This window comes from Triticum aestivum, chromosome 3A (genome assembly GCF_018294505.1).
Source record: "Triticum aestivum cultivar Chinese Spring chromosome 3A, IWGSC CS RefSeq v2.1, whole genome shotgun sequence".
Lineage (NCBI taxonomy): Eukaryota > Viridiplantae > Streptophyta > Magnoliopsida > Poales > Poaceae > Triticum > Triticum aestivum.
This window is the reverse complement of record NC_057800.1, coordinates 32,200,229-32,213,333: the sequence shown is the minus strand read 5'-3', so window position 1 is coordinate 32,213,333 and position 13,105 is coordinate 32,200,229. Positions and strand designations below refer to the sequence as shown.

Sequence of the window (13,105 nt, the reverse complement as noted above, 5' to 3'; positions counted from 1 at the left end):
GTGTCAGGCGCGTAGGCAAAAACATCTCGTCGAGAAGTTGGCGGCAGATACGTTTCTAAAGCGGCGGCGGCATGGTCCAGAGAACTCGGCGAGATCGGTTCGATAGAATCAGTCGACGCGTGGTAGACGCGGACGCCAACGAAAGATCAACCGTGCAGCAGCAGGAATCTCGTGGCGGCGTGTGGCATCGGCAAGGTTGCTAGGCGGCTGGCTTGTGCAAGGCACGCTAAGGCCCAGAAGGGGCCTGCAGGCGTGTGGATAAGGCGGCCCAAGCTGGGTGGCTGGTGCAGCTGCACAGGATGCAAGGCGAGCCACGGAGGAGGCCACGGCGCGCGGAACTGGGCCAAAGCCTGGTGAGGCCGGCGTGCGTGGCACGTGTAGGAAGCTGTGGACGAGTGCGTGCAGGAAGCTGCAGAATTCGCAGAGGCAAAGGTGAGATTTGTTTGTGAAAAAAAAGGAAGCCCGATGTGAGTCGTTGCATGTGATTGGAGTTCTGGAGGGCAAAACTCAATTGATTTTTTTTTTGCGGGTAAAACTCAATTGATTTCTTGGGAGGAGCGTAGTGCAGCAATGGGAATTAAAGAAATAGGTTATGAAAGACTCGCGTCAGTTTTGCATGGAAGTTGTTTCTTTTATCAAGTTTGCTGCTAATTGCACTCAGGGATTGTACATGGGAGTTAGCCAAAGAATCATTATCAAAGGCTGTGACAAAGATACAAAGGGCGGCGTACGCGTAAGGCCCGAATAGCCTGGCAGATGGATCATGCATACACAAGGCGTCAAGAAAGACATAGAGATGTGCGTGCGGACACGGCGTAGGGTGGAGCATGATTGTAGTCGAAAATTTCGGTTGGGTCGGAGTGGACTGTCTGACGGATCGACGGGGAAGTCGGTCAAAGCAGGAGATGGCGGTTGATTTCAGCAACGACGACATAGGAGTGTGATGCTGATGGTGGCCGACTTCTGGGGCGTGGAAACACGTGGTGTAGGCCTGATGGCTTGTGCGGTTTCGACAGACTATGGCGCGGGGTTGATTCAAGACGGTGCATATGAGAGCTTGGAGTCGACAGGGTGTGGGAGGGTGGCACGTACAACCACCATGGAGTCATGTTGAAGGTGGAGCTGGAGTCAGACGGATGACTTCACTCTGTGCTGATGGAGGGGCTACGGCGTAAAAATTCGGAGAGTTGAAGCCTATTTCAGCGGGATAGCGAGAGACACGTGACGGACTGGGTACCAGTGGTCGGATGGAGACGTGATACTCGGCATCGATCGGTGATGGTCGGTGGTTCTCTGCAGTAGGGGTTTGAGTGGTGTGGGTCTGCAGCCCTAGAGACTCGACCAGGACAGTAGAGGCTCGGCGCGGTGATAGCGGCGAGGCGTGCGGTAAGCACGGGACACAGCGACAGGCCAAGGCACTAGCGGTCAGACGTGTGGTCAGACAAATTGTGCAGGGGGTGCTGAAGCAGTGTTGACGAGTACCGGATTCAAGTTGGTGACTGGGTCTATCGGTGCCGGAAGATGGACATGAGTTGACCATGGAGAATATGAGAAAGTGGCGGACAGTCTGAAATTATCAAAAGCTGAGAGAGTACATGGTTGTATATTCTCTGGTGTTCAGTGCACATGGCAAAGTGCGGATGACAAGTACAGAAGGAGGCAGAGTGCTATAGCTATGGGACATGTCAAAGACCTTTGTTAGAGTTGTGTCGAATATTATTGTACAAGTTAGATTACAGTTGGACTTGATTTTGGACTGTGTGTAGACAAGATAAGAGTCGTGTCCAAGTAGGACACTTGTATCCTAGACCTCTCATATATAGCGGGGGTAGACACACGATGTAACCTATGCCAACATAATAGCACAGGCATGCGGGGGAGCCAGCGGCGTGTGCCGGCGCCCGGCCGGGCGGGGTGCGGTATTGTAGCGGTGTCATGGGGAGGAGCGCCCGTAGTCAGGCCTCGGGGATGTAGCCATGATGGTAAACCTCGTTAACAAATCTCGGTGTCGTGCTACATATGAAAATCGGTCAATTAATTGATTTTATCGATCAACTATTTATCAGCCATTTTTTGCAAATCCCGGTTCTCAACACTAAAATATGCTACATTCAACACCAAAAAATATTTGACATAAGTGTTACCTTAATTGCTTGCCTTTGAATCCTCGTATAATGACAAACAAAATAGGATAAAGTTCATATTGCATAACAAGGTCCACAAACACACAAATAAGCATAGTTTTTGCAAACGCAATGCTAGGAATAGGCCTAATTTGTCGATAGATTCCCGATAAATCGCTTGTTAGAGCGATAATCGGCCCAAATTATAAATGATGAAGATAAGGCATAATCTTATCGGTCACCACCCGAATAGCGATAAATCACTGAATTGGACGATTTTTTGAACAGTGTGTAAAATAATGATGGAATTTGCATGACAAATATATCTTCGGGTCTTACCAAGCTCTTCCCTCTCATACACATTCTCTATAGCCTCCTCGTCAATAAGATTTCTGAAGAAACGATCCATCGTCAACCGAATCAATTCAAGGGAGAAGTGCAGCGGCCATAACCTCGACCGAAATGAAGACCTTTACCTGACAGCACAACCAGGGAAACCGCATCGCTTTGGGTGGGTGGCCCCTTCACCGGGAACCCCCTTTTAACCCTCACCGCCAGCAGAAGCTATAGCCCATGAACTAGTAGATCGCGACCGTAAAAGCGGTTGGCCGCCATCATATTGGTGCATGCCACACAATCGTTGACATGTGGTCTGTTGATAATGTAATATGTTGTCAAATAAGGAATTCTCTCTCATATTCTTCTTAGAGGTTTCTCTCTAAACTCTTTGCAAGCTGGTTTTTCTCTATGATGTTTGCCCCTGCAACCCGGCCGGCAATGTCCCGCCCGCGCACCAGACAGTACTTGGCCTCACCTCAGGGAGCCGGTTAATGGGCTGACCTAGTACCTCCCGTCAGGTTAACGTCATGCACATTTGTTCCTTTTTTATATTTTGAAAATCCAAATGTTACTGATTACATTTAAAATATGTGAGTCTTTTTTAATACATATATTTCGAAACTTAAATTTATTATTTTCCCAAAAATTGGGATTTTGAAAAAAATTAAAGCAGTGAATGTTAGTTTGAAAAAAATGTGATAGTGTTAAAAAATGTTTTTAACGAAAAATGTTCATGTGTTTCAAGAAAATGTAAGTGACATTATAAACACAAAGTTAATCATGTATTAAAAAAATGTTAAATGCATGTAAAAATTGTCCTTGAAGTACACGAAAAATGTACAACATGTATAAAAAGTTGTCACTAAAATATATATTGAAAATATATTAATAATGTATTTAATTTTTTATAAAGGTATTAAAAATATTACTGATGTATACGATAAATTTAAAACGTGCATGAAAAATTAGAAATAAAAAATTATATCTGAAGAAAAATGTTTATAATGTATCTTATAAATCTAAAAAAGTGTATAAAAATGTTTCCTTCTTTTTAACACTGTACAGACGGAGACGCTCATGCATACGCGTGTAATTTGATCTCTATGAATGCACACACGCACACCCTATCCCTATGAGCATCTATTTCTAAAAAAAAACTATGGGCACCTCCGTGAGACTGAGCCGACACATCATCTTGAGATTGAGGAAGTTGCCATAAACTCTTTCGTAGTCGACAAGAACGTTTCTCCTCTCACTGAACGCACATCATCGAAAGGCCTGAAATAAATTCATAAAATATGTCCACCAATGCTATGTCCTAGTGGGTTGGTTCCACCACAAGAAAATATTTCTGTTGTGTGAAAAATGAACAAGGTATGAAAAAATAAACATTAACATATATTAAATAATGTTATTGGTGTATTTAAAAACGTTAAAAATGTGTATAAAAATGCTTCTGATGTGTAGAAAAAAATTATATTGGGCATGAAAAATGTAGACACGTGCTGAAAAAAGAAAAAGAACAGATAAAGTGGATTTTTTTTTGAAAACCCCCTATGAAAAAACGGAAAGAAAAAACCAACAGAAGAACAAAGAAAACCAAAGAAATAAAAAGGAAAAAAAAGGAAAATTGAAAACCGAAAGAACCAGAAAACCTGACGAAAACCCTAGAAAAATCGTGCTACAACAGTGGAAAATCGAAAAGTCTTTGCGCCGCAACCCTCGTCCTAATGGGCTATACCTACCCACAAGCCCAACTCATCCATTACCGCTGGCGCCACCGTGCCCACCCTAGCTTTGCCTCTGCCTAACGCCGCCGCCTCCCAGCGTGCACCTTCCTCAGCGCCGCCGGCCGTGTCCTCCATTAGCGCCACCGCCCCTCGACGGTCGCCTGCTCCACCGCCTTCACCTTCCAACTCGACCTTGCTGGCCACGCAACAGCTTCTAAAGCCACCCCTTCCAGTGGAGCCACCGCCACCGCCGCCGCCGCCGCCTTGCCCTTACGGTGGCCACCTATTCGCCGGAATAATTAGTGGTGAGAATGGGACACTCAATCGCGTCTTCCAGTATGTCTGCCCTTCGATCTGGCGCACGGTGAGCCCGGGACGAACCCTAGCTTCATGGCTCCCCTTGCCTGCCGGGGTTCCTCCACCTTGCTACTCCGATGAGTGGTGTTCGGCCTCAGCTCCATTCCGGGCCGCCCTACCGGTAAGTAGGACCAAATTTCTGTACCTGTCAATGTGCTAGTTCGCCTGTGTGATATACTTCGTGCCTTGTGCTGATATAGTTCCTAGATGTAGACATGCCCGCAGAATACTAGATGTTGCTTAAGCTTCAATTGACCTTAAGCGGATCTCTGGTAGATAGTCTAATTTGATCCTCCATATCTTCATATAGACCACATAATAATCTATAAAGGGTTCTCTGTATCTCTTTCATCTCCAACATATATTCTGAATTTCATCCTCTATATTCTCTCTTTAATATTTGAATAATCTCCCATAGCTAGCATTTAAGTTGAAATGGCTAAAATAAGTCAGTTCCATTTGTACAAAATCAAGTTGTAAATTATGAGTCATAACAATGACAAAAGAAAAACATCGAAAACATATGTATATCTGTGCAAGAAGCACAACAATAGAATCCAACAAGGAGCTTCACATCCATATCATAATCAAGTAGCTAGCTTGCTAGTTCCTCTTGAAAAGAAACTCCTACGGCTGCCATGCAGTTCATGTTCTTGGCATCACTGCAGGAACGGCAAAACCCCCTGACGTGGATGCGGTTAGCGCACAGCTACAGCCAGGCCGCCTGGCTGCTCTTCCGACGCGGCAAAACTTAGTTATACAGAATATCAGTGATATTCTGTTACGCCTTTCCATACATAGCGCCTGCCGTAATTAGGAAAATCAGGTCATTATGGTTAGGATTCTAATTGGGATTATTTCCCTGCATGTCTTGTGTAATGAGATATCAGGAATGTGTTTCTTGTGTATATATATGAGATATCAGGGAAGTCACGATTGGGGTCTCTATTCTAAAACTTCCATGGTATCAGCTGTTTGATGGAAACACTTCACCTTGAACTCTCTTGTTGGCTCCCTCCCAGGTGACGCCTTCTTCTCCTTACCATACTAAGCAGCCACCACGCCCTCTTCCCCACCATAATCGACATCAAGGGTGATGCTCGCAATCCGCTCGACGCCCTCTCGACCTTCATCACATGGGATGTTCGTCTGGTGATCTTCCCGGCTCAGGCTCTTGCTAGCTCGGCCTGCCTGGGACTCGGTTTCCCATGAACCGCTCTTGACTTCGCCTCTTGGTAGAAGCATTGCGCCCATTGGGGTGATGGGGGGGGGGGGGTCCCCTCCCTATGATCCAAGAGTTTGTGTTGATCTCGGTATGACAGTAGTTTTGGCTTGGCGTAGGCAACTCGTCATCCGGATGGTGTAGTCTTGCCCTTGTCCTCTATTATCCCCATTCCTTATGGACTTGTGATGGTTTTTTCTTCCTTGGGAGGCGGTTCCTCGCCTTCCTTCCTCGGGTGGCTCGGTTCTGGCGGCCCGGGCTTCCTTCCATAGACGTCATCCTTTGTGCAGAACATGAACAATGTCATGGGGGACTGGGGGTCCCCGTTCTGCCATCGCCAAGTCCTCGGGCCATCCCTCCATGAACGAGGTGGAGGAGAAAGCTTGGGGATCTTTTGTTCCACGCTAGCGGAAAGGAATCCAAAATGCCTTTTGCGTGCATTGAGGCGGGCCACCGGGCGACCGTGGAGGAAAGACGTCACGCGGGCTCTCTTGGATGGAGTTTTTCGAAGAAGAGTTTCACCGCTCCATCTTCAGTGCGGTGGGTGCTGCTTGCATGCCAGCGGCCTGGGCGTTCGTCACCTTTGTGGAATGATTCATCGACTTGGAGCTCGAAGTTGCTCCGGGTGCCACTCCACCGCACGACGCGTTCGAGCGCGTTCAGCGCGCAAGGGATGTCTTCTCCTCCATCGGGGCAAAAAGGGTTGAGGGGCGCTCGTGGTGGAGATGGTGCTCTAGAGGGTGAGGCGAGTGTGCCTCTCGCCTTTACCGAAGGAAGAGACGGTTAAGGGGGATGAGGCTAACTCCTCGCCCTCACGGCCCTCCTCCCTCGCCTTCAGTAGAAGAGAAGAAGAGGGGACGAGGGTCATTGGATGTGTAATAGTTGGGAGAATTTAGCTTTTAACTGATTGCTCTTGCATTAATGAATCTCTTGTCCTTTCACTCCCATTTGCTCTTTGTTCCACCATCTGGTGACTGAATGGGTAGAGAGGGAGCACTGCGAGTCGAGAGTAGTCAGGCAAAAAGGTGAATGGAATGGGTTGCTTAGCGACGTCCACCCTGCTAGTTGAGACGCCGTGGCCAAAAGTTCTTAACAGGTAGCATATGGCGATATCTAGTTTGCTTAGAGTTGGGGAATCTGGCTAGTGGCCTGTTGCGGGAGCATATTGTGAATTTCTTCGGAGTACCAAGTGGCGGTTGATAGGCCGAGAAAGTCTTGGATGGGCTTCCCTGGATGATTCAACGATGGATGCTGCTCCTGTTATTGTGGAGACTTGGTCTCCCTTTCTTGGGACGTCGCCCGGGTGGTCGGTCCCTTTATCTTTGTCGAAACTGGGGCATGCTTGACGGCTTCTTTGTCTCAAGACTCGGTGCTCCCGATCATTGGCTAGCTCGTGCTTCACGTGTTTTACCTCATCACTCCTCGCCAAAAGTCAAAGACACAACTTCACGTGTTTTACCTCGCCACTCACCAAAAGTCGAAGACACAACTTCTCGAGTCGAGCCCCGTCAGTCCTGCCGGTCGACGATTGGGATTCTTAGAACGTCAGTCTCGGGGGATCCCTGCATCCACCTTCCCCTTTTGACCCCGTCGAGCATTCGGTCACGGTCGGGCTCTGGGGCCAGCAAGTATTGGAACGCCGGGCAAGTCTGGGCGTATGGAGCTGACTACCGGTGATGGGCCAGACACAAACTGTCCCAACTGATGGTGCTCCTTATCCGAGGAACGGGTGTTGTGTCCTTGTGCGACGATTACTCCCTTAGGGCCAGACATCCAGAGCTGAAGACGTGTGTAGCAAGGGGCGGCCTTGAAGAGCACGAAGCAGGGGCGTCCAAGAACAACATAGTACAATGTGTACTTCAAAATGCAACCCATTGGTTCGTCGGTTGTCTGGTGAGCTGAAGGTGATCGGGAGGTTAACCCTCCCCAGGGCTTGGGATCGATGCGCGCAGACAACCTCGTTGATGGGAGAGCGTACTCGCTCAACGCCGGAGTGGGAGACTTGTAAGTTGTCCTGCACTCCGCCATGAATGATGTTGACGACGCTCCCTTCAATCCATTAGCACCTTCGGGATTGTAGCCCCGAAGATGAGGGGCAAAATGCCAAGAGGTGGCATGACCCATGTGAATCCAATCAGTGCCTTTGGGATCGGACACCTTGGTCACCTTAAGAATTGTGCCGAAGTGGGCTCGGGCACTAGAAGTTGGGGCTCGGGAGCTCGCCGCCACGCTTGCTCCTCGCTGCGCTTCGGTCCTCGCTAATGGCCTTGTTGCCTCCTGTAAAGCTGTCCACGGGCAGTAGGGGTCTTGTTCGTTGTTGTTTAGGGCGAATGCTTTGGCTCGGTACTCCTCCTTGTGCGCTGCCAAAGGTGACGACACTCCTCGGTCTTGTGCCATCGAGCTTGCATGTTCCGCCCACTACTCGACGAGCTGTTCTGCCAAGGTTCTGCTTCTGAGGCTCTTGGGTCACGCCTTTGCTTTTTGACTTACCCGAGCGTGGCTAGAGCTGTCGGGAGCAGCTTGACGGTGTTTCCACGCTACTTTTGTAGGCGCCAGTCTTCTGATGCTCCCTTGCTTGACCAACACAATGGTGGTTTATTCTGTGGCGTGCTGACGTATGATGCGGCACCCCACCGCTTAGTGCCGTGAACATTGTCCGTGAAGGGGGTACATCTCCGCCATGGGCTAGTTAGGTATCTTGGGGCTTAAGTTCTTCCAATCCACAGATAGGATGGCTAGCCCATTTCTTCTCATCCCGCTTGGCACCAATCCGGACGGGCTCCAGGGAGTTTGGTTGCTTGAAGCTAGAGGCCTCACCGCAGGGCTCTTCGAAGGGTTGGAGGCATCCGGAGCCACCGACCTTGAACCCGAGGGCACCAAAGCGGAAGATCTGACCTTCGGAGAAGAGGACCGTGTGGATCAGATCCTTGGTCGTGTCGGGGACAAGGTAGAGGGGGCCGAGGAAGAGTCTCCGGCTTGGTGTGAAGCCGGCTTGCGTGGATGGGGCCATTTCGATCTGCTGGGATTCGTTCTCCGCGCGTTGCCCCTACCCGGTGCACCAACTGTTGGAGTTTTCATTCCAGCAGTGCCGTCTGAAGGACAACTAGATAGTTCAGAGGGGCGCATGCGGGGAAGATCGGAAGGTAGAAGATATAGAGAGAAGAATTACCCCGGTTCAGGGCCTCCCTGGAAGGAAATACTCTACTCCTGCTCTTGGTGGTTGATCTATTGGCGTAGAGCTCATTCGCTGGTGAGCTGTCCTTGTGCGCGCGCCCGGGGAGGGGGGGGGGGCTACGGGCTAGATCTCCCTCCCTCCACCTTATATACCGACGGGGTTAGGGTTACATATCTGAACCCGGGATGGGTCCTCGGGTGGCTTTACATCTTGGACTTTTCCGCCCTGGCTCCACTTTCCCGGGTCGGTGCAAGCCGAGGTGGTGGTGGTGGTGGTGGGGGGGGGGGGTAGATCTCCCTCCCTCCACCTTATATACCGACGAGGTTAGGGTTACATATCTGGACTCGGGATGGGTCCTCGGGTGGCTTTACATCTTGGACCTCTTCGTCCTGGCTCCACTTTCCCGGGTCGGTGGAAGCTGGATTGTCTATGTATTTGGGGAAGGATTATACTAGGCAAGCCGACGTATGATGCGGCACCCCACCGCTTGGTGCCGTGAACATTGTCCATGAAGGGGGTACATCTCCGCCATGGGTCAGTTAGGTATTTTGGGGCTTAAGTTCTTCCAATCCCCGGGCAGCATGGCTAGCCCGTTTCTTCTCATCCCGCTTGGCACCAACCCGGCCGGGCTCAAGGGAGGTTGGTTGCTTGAAGCTAGAGGCCTCGCCGTAGGGCTTTTCGAAGGGGTGGAGGCATTCGGAGCCGTCGGCCTTGAACCCAAGGGCACCAAAGCAGAAGATCTGCCCTTCGGAGAAGAGGACCGGGTGGATCAGATCCTCGGCCGTGTCGGGGATGAGGCGGATGGGGCCGAGGAAGAGTCTCCGGCTTGGTGCGAAGCCGGCTCGTGCGGATGGGGCCATTTCAATCTGCGGGGTCGTTCTCCGTGTGTTGCCCCTACCCGGTGCACCAACATCTTGGACCTCTCCGTCCTGGCTCCACTTTCCTGTGTCGGTGGAAGCTGGGTTGTCTCCGTATCTGGGGAAGGATTGTACTAGGCAAGCTTTACCCCTGCATGGTGCAATTCAGAAAATTTAAACTAGGAAAGTTCTCTGTTCCACATCTTTTTGGTATCTTCAAATTATATGTAAGAACTAGCGTTTATGAAGCCACAGCATACAACATTTGGCAAACATGTGTAGTGGGTACTGTACCATGCAAATTTGTGTGGGCTGCTCATGCCACAGCGCATTGCAGGTTTTCAATAGTACGTAAATATGTCTAAACAAAATTGCTATTTTCTTTCTTATGCACTTGATGTGTCCATGTGTGTTGGTAATGTTCATTTCCTACCAGTTTCCATTTCTCTCTACTGCTAATATAATACCCTTAAAGTTATGCATTCAATTTACCTGCACTATATCTTCATCAGACGTTGTTTTGAAATGGATGGGACAGAGCGAGAAACTAGTTGCTAATCTTTCCCAAATGGACCGCGAAATGCTCCTTCAGTTATCTTCTCTGATGAAATTGATTCTTTATGTGGTACACATGGAAAAAGCAATAGAAGTGAACTATGGCGACTAGAACATCATGTACGGATGTAGGTGTATTTTTGCAGCCTATAATGTTGTGAACTGTTTCTGAATGTGTGTTCTGCTGCAGAACATGGCAACTAGACATGCTTAGTTTGAATTTTGTACTTAGGATGGTAAATGATTCCAATAGTTGAGAAATGGAGAAGTGATAGCCAGACATATTCGGTGTACAGATTATGGAGCCTAGCTTTTTCTACTTTACCACTACTGTTGCATGTTAAGAGGAAAAAAACATATTTCCATTTGATTTTGTCAAGCCGTTGTCCCATGGATTCCTCAGCACAGTGTTGGCTAATACTGGATTGGCTATTAGTTATAACACTGGATATCTGGTACCAAAAACAAGCAGTATAGATTCCTCACCAAAACAGTTTAGGCTAATAATTTTGCTTGTTTTCCTGTAACTGTCCAGGGTGTTGGCCATAGTGATGATAAAGTTCTTGTCTTTGTTCTTGCTGCTACGAGTATGCCATATGCTCTGGATCAGGTTTCTGAAGACTTGTCAAATACACAGTGCCATTTATGTTTATAAACATTCTTTCGATGTGTCTTGAACAGTGGCAATTGACATATACTCATTATTTCAGGCTGTGCGGCGACAGTTTGACAAGCGTATCCTACATTCCTTTACCTGACTCTGAGAGCAAGGCAGCATATGTTTAAGGTACTCAAGGAACATATGTGCAACACTACTTGAAAGAAGTTCTGTTCAGAAAGGTTGTCACAATCTTCGCAATCCACTCAGGTCCATCTTTGGGGATACAGCACACAGCTCATCGGAAAGTGATTTTGAGGTCTTGGGCCATGGGACAGATGGATTTTCTGGTTCCGGCATTGCTCTCTGTAACAGCACAAGTAGTTTCCGCACAATCCTGAGTTGTGTCTGTACAATGTGACATGTTTCTAGTTCTTGCTATTTGTTAACAGGTGAAAGATATCTTGTTTGAGCCCGTGCGTAAGACATGGGATGTAATGTTCTTTTAGACTGATGGTGGCACTGTCCAGACTACGATCCAGGAGCTTGCATCCAAAGGCACCTGATCGCTTCACAGGTAAGATACTATAGATTATATTTCCTCCAAAAGGTCTCTGTGGAATTGAATCGCTATGGTGTATTGCTGGGTTGCAGATTCTTTCACCCCTGATCCCAGTGACTGATGTCAAGAAAGTCCTCGCTGGCAGAGGCCGACCGTTGGCAAGACGGACCTGGAAGTACACGAGAAGCTCAAGAAACAGTTCAGTGAAGAGGGTTGATTTGCTGCCAGTACTCTCTGGAGTCTCAATCCAACAAGTGTATTAAAGAGTAAGGATTCTTAAGGTGGGGAGTCCTTGTGCTGTAGCTTCATAGTAATTGTTTTCAGTCTCTCTGGCATCTAAAATTACTTTTTACTCTTTTCGACGGCGTGTGCCACATGAGTTTTGTGCCGGGCTACCTGCAACGATACCTGAATCATGTAAGCGCCACTTGACAGCTGAATTATACTTTGTCCTGTGGATTCAGTGGTACCTCCTGTAAACTTTTATGAATTGGTACCTTGTGGGGCTCAGCCTCAGGCGCGGACGCTAGTTACTAATTGGATCTACGTTTAGTTGGTACGAGACTTGCAACAGTTGCAGCATCATTACTACATGTCGTACGCTCCCTGACGGGCTGCTGGAGCTTTCATTGGTCTGCTCATAAAAGCACACAACTTAATTTTCTAGAAGGTCTTAATTGTCGTAAATTTCAACAGCTAATAAGATCAATGCTGGAGTACACATATATGCTAGCCCCACGGAGGTATATTCTTCTACCATTTCTTTCGATTATGAAGAAGATGAACGCATCCACGCAACCAAGAGTCCTCTAACGCGTGCTTGACGACGAGTGGAGTCGTGCCCTCACAGCTCTCGCCTAGCACATGTTTTCGCCGACTCTTCTTCCTTTAGGTGCGCATTTCGGAAGAACCAAAGCACTAGCAAATGGGCCAACGTATCCAATTGTGTTTGTATAAACAATAACTACAAAGCACAAAACACAAAAGAGGTTCATGCATGCATGTAAACGGGGTATGTCCTTCTCATCTAATAATCTAACTCCACTTGGCGATTCCAACTTGGAGCACCTTTCCATAGCTTTGGTAGGTTTCAAAACCTGCCAAGTGGACGGTCTCTCGTGGTGGGAAAAGAAAACCACGGCTAGCTAGTAGCTAATACCTCCTTGTTTTTCTCTCAGATGCCGCCGCTTTGATAACATGCCAAGATATTCCAGACACAAGTGGCATCAAACAAATTGAGGTACGTATCCGAGTTAATTAATCAATAAGATGCTGAGAACTCCAAGCGCGGAGAAGATGTACTATGTGATGATATTAATTTCCTTCATTATGAATAACCATCAATATCACAATTATTTTGTGCATTTTACCCCCCAAAAATGCAACTTCATACATTCTATTTTACATATTAAGTACACATATCTCCCCGCAAAAAGAAAAACAGGAAAGAAAAATTGTAGGTTCATCCATATCATTCTACAACACCTAGAAAAAAAAGTGTTGGTATTCTGCAAAAGTTTGAGTGTGAATTTGAAGCTTGTCCCTGCCTTTAGAAGCAGATTATGAGTTTATCTTGAGATGCACTTG

General features: G+C 47.9%; 1 protein-coding gene across 1 annotated transcript; it reads left to right on the top strand.

Annotated features, from left to right (window-relative positions):
• The first annotated feature begins 3,827 nt into the window (after nucleotides 1–3,827).
• LOC123056679 (inverted formin-2) lies at nucleotides 3,828–11,981 on the top strand. Its single transcript, XM_044479988.1, has 5 exons — nucleotides 3,828–3,836; nucleotides 4,215–4,670; nucleotides 10,894–10,968; nucleotides 11,069–11,533; nucleotides 11,611–11,981. The coding sequence occupies exons 1-4, from the start codon at nucleotides 3,828–3,830 to the stop codon at nucleotides 11,114–11,116; spliced, it is 588 nt and encodes a 195-aa protein (XP_044335923.1). The 3' UTR covers nucleotides 11,117–11,533; nucleotides 11,611–11,981.
• The last annotated feature ends 1,124 nt before the right edge of the window (nucleotides 11,982–13,105 follow it).

Excerpts from the sequence above, each read along its gene's own strand:
- LOC123056679 (XM_044479988.1), top strand. Across the intron at positions 4,671-10,893 it reads CATTCCGGGCCGCCCTACCG|GGTGTTGGCCATAGTGATGA; the intron begins GTAAGTAGGACC and ends GTAACTGTCCAG. Across the intron at positions 10,969-11,068 it reads TGCCATATGCTCTGGATCAG|GCTGTGCGGCGACAGTTTGA; the intron begins GTTTCTGAAGAC and ends TCATTATTTCAG.